Source organism: Lacerta agilis, chromosome 10, assembly GCF_009819535.1.
Source record: "Lacerta agilis isolate rLacAgi1 chromosome 10, rLacAgi1.pri, whole genome shotgun sequence".
Taxonomy (NCBI): Eukaryota; Metazoa; Chordata; class Lepidosauria; order Squamata; family Lacertidae; genus Lacerta; species Lacerta agilis.
This window is the reverse complement of record NC_046321.1, coordinates 19,813,624-19,835,011: the sequence shown is the minus strand read 5'-3', so window position 1 is coordinate 19,835,011 and position 21,388 is coordinate 19,813,624. Positions and strand designations below refer to the sequence as shown.

The 21,388-nt window shown below is 43.7% G+C and overlaps 1 protein-coding gene across 7 annotated transcripts in view; it reads left to right on the top strand.

Moving 5' to 3' along the window:
• Positions 1-20,275, top strand: part of DGKI (diacylglycerol kinase iota) — a 240,820-nt gene extending 220,545 nt beyond the window's left edge. For all 7 annotated transcript variants that reach the window (XM_033162115.1, XM_033162118.1, XM_033162117.1 and 4 more), the window contains 5 exons: positions 8,441-8,478; positions 11,328-11,448; positions 15,828-15,864; positions 18,784-18,883; positions 19,830-20,275. In XM_033162115.1, the coding sequence (XP_033018006.1) occupies positions 8,441-8,478; positions 11,328-11,448; positions 15,828-15,864; positions 18,784-18,883; positions 19,830-19,946 (413 nt within the window). In that variant the 3' untranslated portion in view covers positions 19,947-20,275. The remainder of the gene's footprint in view (positions 1-8,440; positions 8,479-11,327; positions 11,449-15,827; positions 15,865-18,783; positions 18,884-19,829) is intronic.
• The last annotated feature ends 1,113 nt before the right edge of the window (positions 20,276-21,388 follow it).

Genomic DNA, 21,388 nt, shown 5'->3' with positions numbered 1-21,388 from the left:
TGAGCTGTTAAGAACCCAGAGGCGGTGAGTAATTGATTGACTCTTTGTATTCCTGGAACGATCTGGGGGAAAGAAGAAAGGCAGCCCGCCTCCCTCCCTTCGGGAGATGAAAGGAATTAACTCTTTAAGTGACTGCTGCTACAACAATCGATAGAAAGTATCTGGAATTTGAAAACTGAGACTGTTGAGATTTCCCTTCGGGGGTTAACTGGGGAAAAAATATCTCCATTTGAAGTTTTGGTCTTTATACTCCGGCATCGGAGAAATGGCGACGACTTGGACTTTCGTGGGGAAAAACTGAAACAAAGGAAGGAAGAGACAGGAACTGAAACTTGATACTCACCCTCCCTCCTAAAATGCTGGATTTTGCGATCGCACTGGTATTGAACTCTGGTTTAAAGGATGAGGAAATGCTTACTGTCTTGAAACTGGAACTGCTTAATCGAAAACTACAAGTTTTGAGTGGAATTATAAATGAAAAGGACTTACTTTCCACAGAAGAGGCTTTTCAAAAGTTTTACACAATGGAAACAAACTTTGGCAAAGAGCTGGGAGGGGCGCTTGAAGGATGGTTTGAGATGGCTGGGCAACTCCGAAAGGAAGGGGGGCCGGTTTCTGGGGGTGGCAGCCCTGGAACGGGAAAATTTACAATATCCAGACTCCGAGGTGGCAGCTCGGGGGCAAGGGACATGGAATTAAGATTTCTACAAGAAGAAGAAGAAAAAGAAACGGAGAAACCCAGAATGGAGGGGATGAACACCCTGAGGCTCGATGCGGGGTTTGTTGTGGAAGCTGCCTGGACCTGTGGACACTTAGAGGAAGACAATTGGAGATTTGGTTCTGGTGAAAGACAGAAAAAGACAATGGACAGAGGGGGAGTGGGTTGAAATATTAAATGTATAATCCAAATGGTCTGCCATGGTATCCGAAATCGGAGTGTGAAGTCTGTTAATTACAAGTTTATTTTAAATAAGTAAGGAGATATTGAATCTTAAGTCAAAAGCAGCATGATAAAGGATAGAAGAAATAAGTTTAGCTATAAGAATACTTGGTTAAGATCTAGGTTATAATGCAAAGATTAAGACAATTGTGTTTTTTCTTTTTAAGTAAAGTTAAATTTTTTATAGAGAAAAGTTAAGGAAATAGTATATTGATTTAAAACCGAAGGTGTATAGGCGGGGGAAGTCAAACGTCAAGATTCAGAACTAGAAATTTTTTTTTTTTTTGCAAGGTATATAGATAAGAAGAAGAATCCTGACATTATGTGTATTTGTATTTGTTTTTGTATTTGTAGGTGTGGGGTTGGGTTTGTGTTATATTATGAAAATGCTAATAAATTCTGTTTAAAAAAAAAAAAGAATGCTCACTATTGAAAGTGAATGAGCTGAAACGAGAATGTGACATACTGGGGAATTCGAACTTTTGACCTCCAATTTAAAATGATAATGTTTTAAGACATTGCACTACAACCCCAGAACTGATAAACTGACCCCACTGGGTTAGTTTAGTTTTGGTTAGTTTAATATTTGGTTAGTTTAATCTGTGTCACCTACCTTAAGCAAACTGGGATTACCAAGGCATTCACTGGTGCCCCGGACAGCTTCCCAAGACTATGAGCTTTCATTTAAAAAGAAGAAGCAAGTATCTCAGCCTGGGTAGCTCAGTTGGTTACAGCATGATGCTGATAACACCAAGGTTGCAGGTTTGAATCCTGTATAGGACAGCTGCCTATTCCTGCATTTCAGGGGGTTGAACTCGATGATCCTCAGGGTCCCTTCCAACACTACAATTCTATGATTCTAGCCCTCATGAAGTTATGGAGTAAGAAAGGCAGGTACCTTCTAAGCAATTTATGTGAAACGAATGTGCTATGGCCGCCTTGTATATTTTCCCTGGTACTGAGGAATGCTCCCTGTTGCTATTAGCAGCAGCATCACCATGTGTGTGTGATCAGTATTGTGTGATTTCCACAATCAGGACCAGCAAGACATAGCTGAAGTCTGATGGTTGTGGGTGGTTGTCTCTTATTTTGTGTTGTTCCTCACTCCCCATGACAGCCATTTTATGACTGGTGCCTGCAGCACACTCTCAAAACGTGTCCACTGGTCCAAAAAGGTTGGCAACTTCCAGTTTAGTACATGCTCGCATATGAAGTGGAAATTCTTATGGCGACTATGAGAGCCACATCTTGTAGCCACCATGTATGCTTTCATTGCAGTTTTAGAGTTTCCTCTGCAGTGCTATGTGAAATGAAATTACTGCAGTTTAGGGTGGCTTTTGTAGACTGATTGGGGGGAAAATGAGAAGGGAAAGCTGTGCTAGAGCTACCAGCCAGATAGGTAACTGTGAGAGCACCTTTTCAGAGCTAAGCAGTGCTTAAAAAAAATTAAAAATAAATAAACAGTAGCAGCAGCTCTAGGGCATTGGCTTGTTGTAAATTACAGTGAACAGAACTTATTCTTTCAGTCCAACATCTGTTGCCAGTGTCCCAACTTTTCTGAAAGAGAGAGTCTGTTTCTTAACAATGCCGATTGTGCAAGGTTTACCTAATTGACAGGGATTCGTTTTTGGGGATTTTTTTTTTTTAACACTGGCAGCTTCAGCAAAGAGCACAATGGTTTAAAAATGCATAGAAAAGCAAGTTACCTCTTTCATCCCCCCGGCTTCTCCCCGCTAGAAGAATGGAGGTCTATTGATGATCTAGCCAGCCCAGAGAAATGTGCCGTGTTGCCAACAGTGTATTTTGCCAGTTTGTTAGATGGGTAGAAGCCTTAGGTCTGCACTTTTGTCAGTCACACAAGGTTTTCTGTGGACTGTGTGTGTGTGTATGTGCCTGTGTATAGCAAATCCACTTACCCAATCAAAGAGCACTAAAGCACTTCTATTTCTTGCTGCAAATGCTCATCTTAGGGAAAAGTCAAGAAAATAATGACTTGGTCTCCGTGTTTGTTGAATGGAATAATGCTTGGTGACATCTTCAAGGCCTGGAGATACTTTATGGCATGATAAAACGTGTGCATAATTCATGCTCTGTATTGTGTGGCAGCAACACTTGTCGCCCTCTGAATAAATGCATATTTAAAGGCCTCCTTTCGCCCATAATTGCACATTGATAGTGCCAGCCAGATTCTTTTTTCCTAGAGCTGAGAGCCAAGCCAATTTTCAATGGTTTGAAGCCTGAGTTGCATCCATGCTCACATAGTTTAGAACAGTGGTTCCCAAAGTAGGTGGTACTGTCCCCCGGTGGAGTGGGGGGCAGTGAGATTACCTGGGGGGCAGTGCTACAAGGCAAGTGAAGAGACAGGGGGGGCAGGGTGTAAATGACTATCTAGCTTTGAAAAAGCTGGTATCAACTCCATCAATTTTGTTGAATTTTTTAGGCTAAACAGTTTTAATTGAATTGCAAATCAATGTGCAATTTATGGTTACTGTTTTGAATTTCATTGTGTTGTTATCTTTCTTAGTCGGTCGTGCAAACCACTATTCTGAATAATGAAAGGCCTCCTTCGGGAGGTTGTGGACTCACCTTCCTTTGAGATTTTTTAAAGCAGAGGTTGGATGGCCATCTGTCACGGATGCTTTAGCTGAGATTCCTGCATTGCAGGGGGGTTGGACTAGATGACTCTCGGGAGTACCTCCCAACTCTACAGTTCTATGATTCTGTGAGTCAGGGCAGCTAACAAATGGGCGGCCACTCACTTTCCCAACAAAAAGGAATGGTATCACCAGAAAAGAGGACTCTGATTTGCATAAAACTCACAGGTGCTCATTTATATGTACCGGTATACATGTATTAAATCTCTATAGAGTATGTGCAGGGCATCTCAACATAGTGGAAGAGACAGTGGCAGGGCAGCAGGTTGCCTGTTCAGTCTGCTGTCCAGTGTGGTGTAGTGGTTAAGAGCAGTAGACTCATAATCTGGGGAACCGGGTTCGCGTCTCCGCTCCTCCACATGCAGCTGCTGGGTGACCTTGGGCTATTCACACTTCTCTGAAGTCTCTCAGCCCCACTCACCTCACAGAGTGTTTGTTGTGGGGGAGGAAGGGGAAGGAGAATGTTAGCCGCTTTGAGACTCCTGCGGGTAGTGATGAAGCGGGATATCAAATCCAAACTCCTCCTCCTCCTCCTCCTCCTCTTCTTCATTGATGGGCAACTTCAAGGCCCCTGCTCTCCCTTCTTAAGGTTCTTTCTTTTTAAGCTGGACCTGGACTGAGCAGCCCTTTAAAAAGGGAGTCCCTACGAAAAGAGGACTGCCCCGTGTTGAATAGGACACAAAGCCACCCTATCTGGCAATCAATATTCTAAAGCAGGGACCAGCAACTTTTAGGGGTGTGGGGGGATGCATTGGCAAACTGGAGAAATTTTTGCGGGCATCACGCACCAACATGCATTACCGCCCCTTAATGTTCATGAAAAGCAAGTGGAATTCTCTAGGGACAAGATGTTTTCGTTCATGGCCAGCAGAGGGAGTAAAGTTAACACTTCCAGGGATGCTTGTAATGGATGAATAGCTCTATTATTGTTTAGATGAGAAATTTTCATTTGGGTTTTAAAATCCCAGCGTATTGACAGCTCCATCTCCCCTTCGGAACTGTACAGACAAAAATAGAAATAATGAAGGCTAACAATGCAAGCTGAGTTTTATGGATTTATGGATCTGTGCTTCCAGTGTGAGAAAATAGGTTGCATGTGAATTGTTGCTTTGAGGTCTCCAAGCAATGTCTTCATAGATAACAATTTATAAAAGTTTAGCAATACAATATTCAATAAATAAATGTGATAATAAATAATACTTAACCTCAGTATAGTGATTTCAAAAGTTCAAAACACTCTACATGCATTGGCCAGTTGAAATCCTTACAACTGTCCTTTCAGGTAAATGAAGTATTGTTGTCCCCCAACAATAGGGGGACTGAGGCTGGAGGAGAAGAGCTTCCTTAAGATTATCTAGTAGACTATCTGGCAAAGGCAAGAGTAGAACTGGAGCTCTCATGATTCACATCTCAGTCTCTTAACCACCATGCTATACCAGTTTTACATGCCCTCCAACATTTCTCCAATGAAAATAGGGACGTCCCATTCCACAATGATAATTTTACTATTTATACCCCATACATCTTATTGAGTTGTGTTTTAAGACATGGGTGGCTCTGTGGTCTAAACCTCTGAGCCTTGGGCTTGCCAATCAAAAGGTCAGCAGTTTGAATCCCCGCGACGGGGTGAGCTCCCAGCTCCTGCCAACCTAGCAGTTTGAAAGCACATCAAAGTGCAAGTAGATAAATAGGTACTGCTCTGGTGGGAAGGTAAACGGTGCATCCATGCACTGCTCTGGTTTCGCCAGAAGCAGCTTAGTCATGCTGGCCACATGACCCAGAAAAACTGCAGACAAACGCCGGCTTCCTCAGCCTGTAAAGCGAGATGAGCACCGTAACCCCAGAGTCGTTGGCGACTGGAATTAACTGTCAGGGGTCCCTTTACCTTATAAAGCAAGCAATAGGTAATTTTGGAAGGAGAGTTTCCACAAGTAGACTTGAAAAAGTTGCTTGGTTGAACCTGCTGGAGGTATAGTATCTGCTGAACAGGAAAATATTCTCCCCTCTTACACACACCCCTTTTATTCATTTATCTGCCCCTTTAGAAACAAGCCACCAACTCCACAACACCCAGCAAAGCAACACATGTGTCCCAGTTAATAGAGCTGCTAGGTGCTTTTCGGAAAACCTGTAAATAAGTTGTCATGAAATCTGCCTTAAGAGTTACTGTAGTTTTATTGGTTGTCTTATAACTCTTTTGGTTTGGATGTTACATTTTCCTGTGCTGCACATGGGAGATGAAGCAAGGAAATGTCCCTGAGACTCTTACACAAAAGTCTGATGCAAGAAGCATTTGGATCTTTTATCGCAAACATGGTTCTCTCTGAGTGAACAACACTGGTTAGTTTCTTTGCTTGCGTCCTTCAGTTCTTCCTGCAGTGGTTTCTTTCTTTCTCCCTCTCCCTTTTACACATTTGTGGTGTTATTCCTGGAGTAATAATGAGCTCCTTGTGGAATTCTCTCCACAGAGGTGCCAGCCCAGCACTGCACAGAGAAAATTCTCTGCCAATTTGCTTGCACTTCTTCATTTTTCAGACTCCAGTTGAGGCGAGGGTTTCTAGTCAGGAATATGGTGGCACTAGAGTCAGTTGCATTTCTGCACTAGGGAAAGGTGATATTTGGGGGAAGCGAAATAATTTCAATTCTCATCTAAAGGCAAATCCATCAGAACTATACCTATTTAAACAATAGGTGAACTGATATGCCTTTGAAATTGGCATTTCTCCTTTTTTTGCAATTTTACAGTTGACCTTTGAAGTTCATTGGGTTGTGGTGCATGAGAGGTTCTTCACTGTGATGGCCTCTGGGTTGTGATATGCCCTCCCTGCTAAGTTGTGTCTCACTCCATCACTGGCTGCTCAAGATGCTTATTTCTGCAGAGCATAGCTCCATCTGCAGAGTTTCTGCTTGCTCTTTGATATGGTCTAAGTGATGGCTTAGTGTTGACCTTGAATGTAACCCACCTTGAAACTGCATGGTGATGGGCAAACTATAAATCAGGGATAGGGCTTCTCAGTCCCAGAGGTCAAATGCAGCCCCCCATTCCTCTCCATCTGGCACCCCTGACTATTCTCAAACCACGTTCCCAGGAAACCCTCCTCAATTTTTCTGCTCCGAACCCTCCTCAATTGGTTTTCTCCTGGCTGGAATTTACCCTTGAATTATGATGGTGCCTCTTCCTTGCCTGGATAGAGCATGGAGAGAAAGGAGGATGAAGTATGGCTGTATGTAGGAACTTCTGACTTTTACTGTACCATAGCAAGAGTCGTATCTGTGGCTCCACCCACTTTTGGCTGTAGCCTCACCCCCCACTGGCATGTGGCGCTTGGGAGGTTGCACATGAGGAAATGTGGCTCTCGAGGGTGAAAAGGTTGGCTTAACATCCTTTATATGGTTTCTTAGAAAGATAGGAAGCTGCCTTCTTCTTCTTCTTCTTCTTCTTCTTCTTCTTCTTCTTCTTCTTCTTCTTCTTCTTCTTCTTCTTCTTCTTCTTCTTCTCTCATTGCCAAGTAAGATTGTCTTCCATGAACATATCTTAACTTTGAGTCATTAAGTGACTTTGGAGGCCAATTCTGGATCCATACATCTTTCTACAATGGGGACATAGGTTTCCGGGCAGGAGTTGATCACGGTCAGGGTTTGCCAAGTGTGCCTTCCTCTTAGTGCGTTTCTCCCTTTCATCCAGAGTTTGAGTGTCTTCAAAGCCCATGACACCTTTGGTAAAGGCTGTTCTCCAATTGGAGCGCTTTCAGGCCAATGTTTTCCTGTTGTTGGTGTTTATGCTACATTTTTAAAGATTTGCCTTGAACAGTCTCTTTTGCTGACCACCAGCATTATCCAGCATTATGCTTTTTTAAGTTTGGAATAGAGTTGTTGCTTTGGAAGACGATAATCAAGCATACTCACAACATGAGCAGTCCAACAAAGTTGATGTTGAAGAATCATTGCTTCAACACTGGTGATCTTTGCTTCTTCCAGTACACTGGAATTATTTCACCTGTCTTCCCAGGTGATGTGTAAAAATGTTCGGAGACACTGTTGCTCCATCTAGCTCAGTGCTATCTACACTGACAGGCAGCAGCTCTCCAAGTTTTGGGGCAGGGGACATTATCAACCCTACCTGGAGATGCTGACAATTGAACCTGGAACCTCCTGCTGGCAAAGCAGATGTGCCACAACTGAGCTATGGCCCTCCTTGAATTGAAGCCTTCCATAAGAACCAATTACTGGTTAAGCATGTCACTAAGCACCTTTTCACATGTTACATTGGTTGGTGTACCCCTAAATATGTAAAGTGCTTATGTGGCAAGTGGATATTTGAAAATATTTGGGTTATACAGGTACATTCACCAGAGTTCTGGTAATTTCAGCGACTCCTTGCACTCAGGGGCAAATATGGGTTTGTTGTTACATAATGTGTGAAACAGGGACCAATGTGATGAGACGATTTTCAGGGCCGGACTTTGGCAATCTTCTATAATATGCCATCTTGTGCAAGGTCAAAATTTGGTGCCCCCAAATGGATCTTCTTAATTGTCGATCCTCTCAAATTTGCACCTCCTCGGCTCGATGCCATGTGCAGGAGAACTGCCCGCACCGCACCAAATCCAGAGCTGCCATTTTTCACAACTGAGAGAAAAGAGAGAGACATGTGTTTCGGGTGTGAAAATGCCCTTAAATCTAAGTTGCAATGCATAGCAATGGCCTGGAAAGGTCATGTCTGTAGAATATAAGGCCTTTGGGGGTGAGCCTCTTATTTTGTATTAATTATCACAATTGGGCAACATGACTGCATTTGTTTCAAGAATGATTATTAATGCTAATGTCCTCTTTTTGTTCTTTGCAGCACTTTTACAGTCAGTAATAGCTGGTGATTTTCTAAAAGTAAGTAAAATAAGTTCTGATGCATCCTCATTGATATTCCCTATACCCCTTACATGGTTGTTATTATTACCATTTATTTATTTAATACAAGTTTTTATATGTCAAGGATGATGTACCAAAGAAGGGATAAAAAATATCTAAAAATGTAAACATAGAGAAATAGAACAACCCCCCGAAAGCCACAGAATCTATGAACACGATTAAAATGGCTAGCTTACATTTGTATCTAAATATTTGGAAAATTAAACCAGGACATTAAGATGGGCACCAGGCAAACCTCACTAGAGAGAAGAATTGGGGTATCATTGCCATAATGCCTCACCTTAGACCTGCCTTTGCCAAACTGGCTTGGCCTGATGGGAGTTGTAGTCCAAAATATCTGGAGGGCACCAGGTTGGCAAAGCCTGCCTTAGATGATGGAGGCACTAGCAGGAGGCCCTCTAGTCAAGATCTTCATACAGTGGTACCTCGGTTTAACAGCTTCCGCTGTGTGTTTTTCAATTTTTCCTGTTGAACTTGCAGCCAGCCCTTTGTGCCTTGGTTTTTGAACATTTCGGAAATCAAACAGACTTCCAGAACGGATTACATTCGAGAACTGAGGTACCACTGTATATGGGTGCTTTGACCCTAAGCTATGAAAGGTCAAAACAGCACTTTGAACTGGGCCCAGAAATGCTTTGGGAGTGAGTGCAGTTAGTATAGTATAGTCCAGGCACAGTCTGTTCATAATGGCCATTCCCATTCTGCATTAACTTATCATTTCTGAACAGTCTTCAAAGGCAGTCTCACATCTAGCACATTACAGTAGTCTAGCCTGGAGGTTATCAAAGCATGGATAACTGAGGCCAGGATAATTTGTTATCCTCCTTCAAACTCCAAATGGGTACATATCTGATCACCAAATGCCAACTAGAATCACTTTTAGAACAAGAGATCTCATCGAGTGCAAGTACGTACATAAGTATGCTTTAAGCGCCTTCCACAGTCATCTCAAAGCAATGTACAGAATGCAGCAAAACCAGCTAGAAAACAGTTTAAAACGGAACAGAAAAGATCAGCAGCTCAGAAAAAAACAGGAAGTGGATATCCATGACAGAGATCTATTCATCTTGCTGGAAAAGCTTGTTGGAACAAAAATGTCTCCAGTCATATCTGGAAATATTTAATGCCTCCAGTGAAATAAAGTAATACCTACAAGGCCTGCACAACACATCCACCCTCAAGGATACCGAGTTACTTTATAAGCTGAAGAATTACTATTAAATGCTAAAAACTCACAACTTCCCCAAGAGACTAGTCTTAGCAATACTACAACATCAAAACACTCCTAAACGCATAGTTCAGTGCAGATGCAAGCAGCTACCCAAGTAAGTAACAGGCACCACAGTCTATCATCTTATGATTTGATATATGGCCAGTCTAATAGTACATTAGTTTCTGCTCTCCTTTGCACTTCATTGCAATTTCAGTATTTGCTGTGAATGCAGTTCAGATATTAAGCATGTTCCAGGAATGCCAAGCCTCTCCTATATCTCTCCTGTTGGGGTAGGATGGGGAGAGTTTCTCCCCCTCCCCAACTGCTGCTTATGTCATTGCATCACCTGTTTTTCAATAACTAAGGCACATTTCAGAGGTTACATTTTTTTTCTGATCAAGGGATCACTGCCATAAATGACGTTATGCCGTGTTATTGATTCTCTTACATTTATATCCCACCTTTTGCCCGTCATGGAACAGAAATTGATGCTCCTAAACAGACCTAAATCTGCTTAGCTTGGACATTTTATGTGGTTTCTGACCACAGACTAGGATTCTTATTCATTCACACAAGAATTTGAGGTGGGCTGTGCCATGAGAAGTTCTTGCTTCTGAATAATTGCAATCCATGAATTGGAACTGGCTCAGTGCTTTAAAGTGTTCTCTTTGTGAAGCTTGTGAAATGGCCTGGGAGACACATTTTTGTGAAGAACGTAATATAAGAATCAAGTCCTGCATCCTGTTCTCACAGTGGCCAAGGAGATACCTATGGAAGGCTCACAAGCAGGACGAAATATAGACCTACCAGGCCTCTCTAAGCAGCTCCCAGGACTCTCTCCACCCCACATTTCCCACAAGCCCATCTCCATGCCCTCCTCAATTGCTCTTATCTACCTGGCATGCATGCAACTCAATTGTCACGGTGACAGCTAATGCGTGCAGCATTTTTTTTTCTACAACCATCACACGCAAACCAGTTCTCAGAACTTTCACTGGCCTAGGGAGGATGGGCTCTTATGCTGAAGGTTATTTGGGCTTCATCTGATTGTTGGTGTATTCAGAGAGCCCTGTGCTGTGTGTTGAAGCCCCGACAATCAGCTGGTGGGCAGGGCTTCAAAGTTCATTGCAAAGGCTTTTGCAGGTGCTATCCATCAGGTGATCAGTCGTGCCAGCAAACCACTTTTCAGCCCAGCTGGAACTTTACCTGCTCCATACCAGACATCCCTGGTGCAGGACAGGCGAGTGGTGGCTTGTCCAAAATGGCCTGGGGGACCAAATGGAGAGACATGGTGAGACCAAACAGGCCAACGGGCCAGAGGTTCCTCATCTCAGTTACAAATAAATTTAACACAAAGTTAATAGGCCATTGTCCAACCTATTTTATATTACAGTTTAAGGCGTATTTGTTCATGAAATGCTATTAAAGATACTTGCATATTTCTCCATTGCTCAGAGCTGAATCTGGAAGCCCAACAAACATTTGCCTAACAGCTATTTCTGTTTTAGCAATGCAGTTTGTTTAAGGCCACATCTGCAAAAGGAAAGCACGACTTCACATAATTTAGACTTTTCTCTACGCATTTATCTTCCAGTTCATAGACTGCTGCAAAAAAGGAGCTAATCTGTTAATCCAAGGACCTGACCACTGTTCCTTGCTTCACCACGCAGCCAAGACTGGGCATGGCGAGATTGTGAAGTACATCCTAGACCATGGTGAGTGAGGGGGTGGGTGCCAAGCTCTTCACAACATAGCTGTCAACTTTTCCCTTTTCTTGCGAGGATCCTATTCAGAATAAGGGATTTCCCTTAAAAAAGGGGAAAAGTTGACAGCTATGCTTCACATTCAAGGGGCCTTATTGGCTCTGATCAATTACCTGGTTGGAAGGCACACATGTAAAAAAAATCACTCGGTCTAGCCTTTCCACTGGCAAAATGCACAGACAATAGCTTTTCAGATGTTTGGTAGTGGTATTGTAGAACCATTATTGCCAGTGATGCACACATGTTTTGGCTTGTGTCTCACCACAAACCTTATTTGTTCAATAACAACATGATGAACTAACACGGAACTAAGAAAGAGTGTCACTGATGCTGCCTGCAGGCCTGGAAGGAGAGCAACCAGCACAATCTCACTCTCCCTTCATGCAACTGATGCATAAAGTCTCTGACCAACTGGTTCCGTATGTTCCCTTTGGAAAGGCTGAAGCATATTGGCACTTCTTCAGTAGACAGCCATACATTTTGATGTGGTGCTGTGATGACCTTAGCAGCAGGTCTATTTCAGCCATTTGAAGGCAGTGGCCTCAGTACATGCCTCTGAAGAATGTGGGATGAGTGACTAGAGCTTCAAGGGGGAAAATAGGGGATGGGGCGGTTTATCTTATATTAGTGAGGTGCTCAATGGCATCTGCTTGGACTTCCTTTCCAATGAAAAAAGGAGAAGTTTTTAAAGGAGAACTCTGGACTCACTTGCAGCAGTGCAGGGCTCTTTGCAGCCTGGGAGATGCTTTTTGACAACAACATACAAAGTAGCATGTTGATAAACACAGACCTGGGATCCTTCCATTGCTTAGTTTCTCTTGCAAGTTGCTAGATGACCGGGGAACCATATGAATCTCCTCAGTTTGGTTTGGGTATTGAGGTTTCTCCAGATCAAACGCACAGCCCTCATTATTAGTGCAGTCACATAAGCAGAATCAATTGTATGGGTCTTCGCCACCTGCCAGCTCCCACCCATGGGATTGCATATTCACACATGACATAGATGGATGGGATATCGCCATGGAGAAAAGCATCTCCCGTAGCTTGGAGTGCATGTGAAGAGGGTCTGAGTAACTGCATTATTCTTGGTTGGAAGACAGAGGCTTAATGTTGTCTGTGTTAAGAAAGAGGGTTGATTGGGAAGGAGGGGATTGCATTTATGGGTGCCATGTTGTTTGGAAATCTGGCTGAAATGGGAACCTTTAGCTTCCTCTTTTGTCTCCTTGTGAGGGGGCAGATGCCTGATTTTCCACATCTTTGCCCCACCTTCTTGGCCCACATACACACAGCACCATAGGGATTTTGCCGTGCTTTGCTTCCTGGGAAACCAACAGTGTGTATGTGTTTGTGTGTGTGGTGCAGCTAAAGGCAGGATAAAGGGGGAAGAATTATGAATTTGAGACGGGATGACAATTGGAGTTGTTAAGGACAGACAGCGGCCCCCACAGGGCACCCTCCTGTTGCTTTCCCCTTCTGAGTTCTTTTCAGCCGAGATTCCCCTCGCAATTCTTCCTTTAATTCCCTGATCCTTTTCTTCACTTCTCCACCTCCCTGCACATTTCTCTCTTTCTCTTTCCCTGTTTTGTTTTTATTTTCCCCCCTCCCTGCTGTTTTCCTTGATAGAAATCTCACTCATGCATTTCCCTTCCGGATTTCCATTGGGTTAGTTGGCACTCCCTTTCTCCTTGGCCTTCCCTCTCCCCTCCTCCTTTCCTTTGCTTCTTGTCCCTGGGTAAAAGCAGCCAGCTCCCTGCTGTGGCAGGATGACAGTGCCACTAGCTTTCCCCAGTGCCAGCCTTTCCCACATCTGTGCGGCTTTTGTCCTGAGTCAGAGGAGGATTTGGAATGGTCGTCTGGCAGCAAAGGGGAGATTGATATATATAAGAAAGCGAGGTCCAGAAAAGGGGAGGAATCAGAGGGGGGGGGGGACATGAGATGGTTGCTGGAGAGGCAGGCATTTGAGAAAAAAGGCTGAAATCCCATGCACATTTAGGTTGCATGCACACTATACGTTTTAAGAACCCCCCTCACCCCAAAGAATCCTGGGAACTGTGGTTAGCTAAGCATGCTGGGAGTTATAGCTCTGACAAACTACAGCCAGGGCTGTGTGCGTGTGCTTCAAACCTCCTTTAAACATATCACATTTATGCATCCTTACTTGGGAGTAAGCTCCATTTAACTCAGTGGGCTTTACTACTGAATAATTTTCACTGGATCAACTAATTAACTCTCCTTTCCATTTGATTCCCCGCCACCACCATATTGTATCTTTATCTTTAGTTGGCAAACCCCTAGGTGCGTTGATGTTTTCTTTTTCTTTTTTAACTTTCTGTTTGTTGCTTAACAATTTTAGACACTTTATAAATGACAGCGACAAAACAAGAAACGATCAAACTAAATAATAAACAAGTAAAGGGGAACTGGGCTAAAAAGCAAGGCTGACTCCCTGTCCCTAAGCTCCATCCTCTCAAAATTTCTACATTTGCCTTCTTTACCTTAATGACCGTTCCCCGCATCAAACGGGGTGCACATTTTGCGTGGTTGCGCTCAGCTGCCTGGATCCCAGAGCAGCTCCTGGTAGTTCGCGCTGGTTTCACCTTCCTGGGCTGGATACCTGGGGTCTCCGCCTACCCAGTCAGCCGCCCAATCCTGCCTGGGGGAGGTGTTGCCAGGGGGATTGGCCAGGTAAGAGGAGGGAACACAGACCCACACAATAGAAGGTGTTACATACCTGGGAAGCACCACCCGGGCTCCAGAGCTTCTCCCACCCTCCACTCCCTCAATTAATCTTTTCATTTTTGCAGGTTAAACTCTTCTCCACAGGTACACAGGCGCTGCTATGTCAAGGCTGCTGTTGAAGGGCCGGGAAAGAATTTACCTGCATTGGCAGGTTTCACCTTTCCCGTAGCAATACATCACAACTTTGGCAGTTGCAGGCCTTGGGCAGAATCCTTTAGTCATCTTCATAAAGGATGGGGGGGCGGTGACCCCATGCCCCCATTGCGGCGTCGATACCAGGGTTCTCATTAAAGGGGTCTTGGGGGGAGGCATTGGCCATACGCCCAGAGGTTGTCATTGCCCTCCCCCTCCAGCGACGGCGAACGGGGGCAGGCTCTCTGCTTGAACATATGTTCTCCAGAGCTAGCCTAATCCCCTGAAGTTACCCAGGTTCCTGGCCGGGGAGCTGGGAAGGATAAACGCCCAATGCCTGAGCCAAGGTCTCCCTACATCTGAATCTTAATAAAGTTGTGGCCTAATTTTAATCCTATAGCATGTTGTCTTGTGTCATTATTCCACTCAGGGGCTGCCTGGGGTTTGGGGGACTCTGCTTGACCACACAAAGACATTCTAAATTTCTTCCAGATTCAAAATTAGAATTTTATCAATGGAGGTTGGTAACTGAAGGTGAATGAAGCACTGCCCCACTGACCTCAGCCACTCCCCACCTGGCTGCCTTCATACCTACAACCACTTTAAAGGGTGACATTAACCATCATCTGCCTTCTCCTTAGTCTTGGGGTTGCACTTGTAGAACTCAGCAGTAAAGGAAGGATGCAAACTAGCATTAGTTGGCCCTACCTGCCATTGGCTCCGGCTTGACCTACTGCTGGTCTTCTTCCCACCCTACCAGCCTCAATAGGCACCAAACACCAATGAATTTTAACACTTTGCATTGTATTTCTTCGTACTGGGAGTGGCTGCTGAGACCATATAACAGTGGTCCTGAAAGATCTACATTAGCCCCCAGTAAGTTTCCGAGCACAATTCAAAGTGTTGGTGCTGTCCTTTAAAGCTCTAAATGGCCTCGGCCCAGTATACCTGAAGGAGCATCTCCACCCCCATCATTCTGCCCAGACACTGAGGTCCAGTGCCGAGGGCCTTCGGGCAGTTCCCTCCCTGTGAGAAGTGAGGTTACAGGGAACCAGGCAGAGGGCATTCTCGGTAGTGGCACCCACCCTGTGGAACCCCTTCCCATCAGATGTCAAGGAAATAAACAACTATCTGCCCTTTAGAAGCCATCTGAAGGCAGTCCTGTTTAGGGAAGTTTTAAATGTTTGATCTTTTATCATGTTTTTCATATTGTGTTGGGATCCGCCCAGAGTGGCTGGAGAAACCCAGCCAGATAGGCGGGGTATAAATAATAAATTATTATTATTATTATTATTATTATTATTATTATTATTATTATTATTTATTTCCACTTAGTGTATTGATGTGTACCACCTAAAGGGGAAGGAAGTGAAATTCCTCAGCATGCCCCTGAATCGGAATCCATTTTGTGTTGATGAACTTGAGGATTGCCATGTGATTTACCTTGCTTCCTTTGACAGGTCCTTCTGAGTTACTGGATATGACAGATAGTGAAACGTAAGTTCTGACCACTTGGCTCTTCTATTTCATTGGTTTCATTCCAACTCACTTTTAGGTGTGTGCATTGGTCTCCTTTATTTTTCTTAACCAAGCAAACAGCACCTCTTAAAATAATCCAAAAAAGCAGTGACTTCCTGGTGTTTCTTTCCAGTTGCATAATAATGTCTTTCCTAAACTGCTGAGCAAATGTAGATAAAGGGGCAAGCTTCACATTGATCGATGCAGATTTTTTTCTCTAGCTTCTTCTAACTTCCCTCTTGTACTGTGAATTCCGGTGGTTAATGCATAGAAAACGGAGAGTAGACACTGCAAAGATAGATGTACTATTCCCCTCTCTTTCGTATTATATACTGAAATGGAGATTCTAATCTAGGGCAGACAAGCCAGTGTGGTGTAGTGGTTAGAGTGTTGGACTAGTAACTGGTAAACCAGGGTCCAAACCTCCACACAGCCATGAAGCTCACTGGGTGACCTTGGGCCAATCACTGTCTCAGTCTAACCTACCTCACAGGGTTGTTATGGGGATACAAATGGGGAGGGGAGAGCAATGTACACCACCTTGTGCTCCTTGGAGGGGAAAGGCAGTACAGTGGGTACCTTGGTTTACGAACTTAGTCCGTTCTTAATCTGAAACCGTTCTTAAACCGAGGCGCGCTTTCCCTAATGAGGCTTCCCACTGTTCGGATTCTGTTCTTAGACCAAGGTAAAGTTCGCAAACCAGGACACTACTTCCAATTTTGCAGAGTTCGTAAACCGAATAATTCGTAAACAGGGCTGTTCCTAAACCGAGGTACCGCTGTATATAAAATGTAATAAATAAATGAAATCAGTGTGGTGCCCTTCAGATGTTACAGACACTATTTCCTCCATGCCTGATCATTGGCCATCTTGGCTGGGGTTGTTAGGAGTTGGAGTTCACAACCTCTGAAGGGCTACCCCTGTTGGCTACCCCTGTTAATCCATAACAGTCATTGGTCCCCATATGTAGATGAAAGCCAAATGATGCAACAGCCTTGATGAAGTAAAGAAAGTATGTCTTATGGTCATAGCCTAGATGGAAGGTTGCCCAGGAACCCTGCGTATGCTGTATTGAATTCTGTGGAAGAAATTTGGGGGGAGGGATGAAAACAGAAAAGGAGACAGAAGCCAGGGAGTAGAAGTTACTCCATATTAATTAATGCAGCTATGAATTTGTGTATGTGACATTAGTCATGTCTTAATTTCCCCCCTGCTCCTCCCCCCAGTGTTTTCTGCTATCATTATCCTAGTCGTTTTATTAGAAATATTGGAAATAATATCTGGTTTCTCCTCACTGCACCCATTGTCTGAAGAAAAGTAAAGGGTATAATATAGTTTTTTTGTTTTTGTTTTCATTGAAGTTAAGTGAAAATTTGTCTCAGGATATGCTTTGATGAAACGTGAATTTGAAAAATGGAAAAAAGCATTGTTGGTGTTGGGTTTTTACCTCGGGTGTTATGCTGCGACTATCAAAATCTCTGCATTTGCATCATCTTCTTATCTGAAAGTTGATGCATTATATTCGGAACCTGTTTGTATCTGATACGAAATCCATTCACCTGCCTATTGCAGAATCCGGTTTGTGAAACATCAGAAAGCCCATTCCCAACAAGTTAATTGCACCCTTGTAAAACTCATCAGAAATTCTGGGAGCCAAGAATCCTGTTCTGAAACATCTTCTTAAGTGCCATCAGTCATCCTATTAAACACAAAGTGCTTAGCTCGAATGTGGTACTAGATTAATTAATGCCCTCTGGTGTCTTTTTGGTGGCTCCTGTAGCAGCCTAGGAAGAAAAGAAAAGGAAGAGTAGGAGAAAAAGCACTCCCAAGAACTCTAGAGCTCCAATGCTTCCAAGCAATGCAAAGATAGCTAATAGACTTTGGTTCTGCTTAGCTTATGCCAGCAGCTCTCTACCTTTGAAGAAAAGGCACAATTTATTCCCTTCTGTACCTGCAAAGGTTCCATTATGGGGACTCAAATAACCTGTCCATTACATAAAAAAAAATAAAAAAAAATCCTTCCAGTAGCGCCTTAGAGACCAACTAAGTTTGTTCTTGGTATGAGCTTTCGTGTGCATGCACACACTTTTCAGATACCATGTGCATGCACACGAAAGCTCATACCAATAACAAACTTAGCTGGTCTCTAAGGTGCTACTGGAAGGAATTTTATTTATTTTTTATTTTGTTTTGACTATGGCAGACCAACACGGCTACCTACCTGTAACTGAACCAGTCCATTAGACAGCCTATGAGAATTACAATTTTGCATTTGCAGGCACTGCTAAAGCCTTTGATTCAAGCCCAAGCAGAGACATGGCCTTGAAGTTGCCTTTTGATATTAATTTAAATTGGAGCACCAAGGTTTCGACATAATGCATATCTTTTCCCCCAGGATGGCGTGAAAGGAGTACTCGAGTTGCAGTGTGTCACTCAGTCCCAAAAGGCAAAGAACTGTGTGATATAAATGATTCCAGATTTAAAGTGTTTTTCAAAAATAATAATAATTAAAGAGCACAACCCCCAGGCAGAAACCAAACAGACAGGCCAGAGGATGTGGGAGGAGAGGGGTAACTCAGAGGCAGGAAAGGGGGAAGCTCACTACTGTTTGCTTGGTGATGGAATTCATTGAGCGGGTGGGGGGGGAGCATTCTTGTAGCTGGTTCAAACTGGAGCTTTAGTCTGGACAGCAACTTAGCATTCAGTACATTGCTTTAAGCATGCTAATAATAAAAATAAAAATAAAGCCATGAACACAATTGACAGCACCGAGGAGCCAGAGATCAAGACTTTAAAAAGTGTCTGTGTCAGCAGTATTTATAAAGGTTCCCTGGTAAAAGTGATTAATTGCAAAAAAAGTGTTTCTTATTGATAGTTTTCTCTGTTGTACACACACAGGGGTGAGACGGCACTGCACAAGGCAGCCTGCCAGCGCCACCGTGGCATCTGCCAGTTATTGGTGGAGGCAGGAGCGTCATTGAGGAAAACGGATTCCAAGGTAACCAAACCAAACAAACCCATTTCAACAATGCTGTGGGCAAGTGAAACCAACACGCATCCGACTCAGCCAGGGAAACGGCAAAAGTGTATTTGAGAAGTGCCAAGTGAACATTTTATTTATTTATTTATCTATTCATTCATTCATTCATTCATTTACAAACTGTTTCAGAAAAGGCCCTCACAGACATTCATTATAATTAATTTACTTCCAAGTAAGTATGATTGAGACTACGGTCTCTTAGCAAATCAGTTTTTTTTTTCTAAAGGTAAAGGTAAAGGTACCCCTGATTGTAAGGTCCAGTCACGGATGACTCTGGGGTTGAGTGCTCATCTTTCTCTATAGACTGAGGGAGCCAGCGTTTGTCTGCAGACAGCTTTTGGGTCATGTGGCCAGCATAACTAAACTGCTTCTGGCGAACCAGAGCAGCGCACGGAAACGCCGTTTACCTTCCCACCGGAGCAGTACCTATTTATCTACTTGCATTTTGATGTGCTTTCGAACTGCTAGGTGGGCAGGAGCAGGGACCGAGCAACGGGAGCTCACCCCGCCGTGGGGATTCGAACCGCCGACTTTCCAACCGGCAAGCCCTAGGCTCAGTGGTTTAGACCACAGCGCCACCTGCCAGGGACTACTGTTGCTTTAAACCAAACTTACACCTTTGTGACCAATCAAACCAGACAGCTGGTGGGCTGCTCTGTGTGATGACTCATCTAACTACCAGCCTGCCCACCATTACAAAACAAAAACACAATGGGGCTGTCAATAGGGCTACACAGGATACTATTCTAATTTCAGTTATTCACGTCAGAAGGTAACACATTTGTTGTAGCCGAACAAACCAAGCATCTGTTTGGTTTGATGCTGCTCAGTGTTGTGTTGTTCCCCAGGCTATTTCTAAGCCCCTCTTCTCTTTGTCTGTCTGTCTGTCTCTCTCTCATTGTAGGGTAGGACACCTCAAGACAGGGCGCAGAAGGCCGGGGACCCAGATCTAGCCTCGTATTTGGAGAGTCATCAGAACCACCAAGTGGTTCCCCACGAGGACCTAGAGACTGCAGTGTGATATTTGTGGTGTGTGTGAGAGAGAAAACCCTAGGAGATCATGAGGCTGCGCCTGAGGCATTCTCGGGTGTCATGTGAGGAAGGAGCTTATGGAATCCATGCATCTCTCGCTCTCATGCAAAATATCTGAGAAGATGCCACCAATTTCTAAGGGCTACGGAGACTTGCCACGGAACTCTCATGTTCCCAGATGTTAGCCTGCGGGGTAATAGAAGGAGACTCAAAGGTCTGTGGAATCCATGGGCCAAGGAAACTTACTATTACTGCTCTCAGCAAGTAGCATGAACATCTCCCGTGTTCCTCTGTAGAAATTGCTTGGAAGAAGAAGGAAGGAAGAGTTCAGGGGAAGAAACAAAGTAACACAGATATCCATAATCCCACCAAACATTTTCCTACTACAACTCCTTGCCATGAACCTTTTGAATTTCCTTATGTTGACCCAACATTTTCCCTTCTTCACACTTGCTTTCCACATTCCTTCCCCTTCAGTTTCCACAGTTGCACCTCAGTAAAGTGGTGTTTGCTTATCAGTGTGCTAAATCTTCATGGCTGCTCAGGAGGAAGGCAAGGCTTTGAGGTGAGCCCTGGGTTTCCTTGGCAAGGCCGCACCTCTAAATAATTTCTCACCTCGTTGTCCTTCAGAGATTGCATTGCCAGATCGTTGCCATATTGAATATGCACCAGAGCTGTTTCAGAACCCATCACAAAACGTATTATGAATTTGAGAGAGCACAAAGGCTACAATGTAATGGTGGACCTGACAGAACTAAGGTCAGGTTGTAGACTTGTCTCAAAGAGTATGCTACTCTTACTCGAATTCCTTTGGCATCCTGCAAAATTTCCCAGATGTTTGGTCTCAGGAGGAACCTCCACAAATTTGCTTCAGAGTTTGTTTTGGGCAAAATCTGATCACAACCTATGGATGTGTTGAATTCCCCTGAGAAACTGTGCTCATCATAGTCACTTTGGGGGCCATTCTAGTAAGACATCTCAGCTCCCTCTTTGCTGACCACAACAAGCTGGCCATGCTTTGTCCTGAATCTTGTCTGGAATTAGCCACATTTGGGTACTTGAGAAAACATTTTTAGGCTGCAAGAGATCAGAGAAAAATAAATAGCCATGCAGAGTATTTGATTAATGAACTTCAGCTTTTGCTTTTAATGACTACTTGAAACTAAACTGAAAACATTTGCTGTCAAAACCTGGCTTGCTGGCAACAAGAAAGGGATGAAAGTCACATAAATCTCTCTCTCTTGTTCTCTCTCTCTTGTTCTCTCTCTCTTGTTCTCTCTCTTACTCACTCACTCACTCATGCTCTCTCTCACAAAACATACATATATTGACAGTGCAGTGCTAAGTGTGTTTGCTCAGGTCTCTCCTAATTCAGTAGGGAAGTGTGTTCAGGATTGCAGCCTAAAATTCCCTTATGGTGGAGAATATCAA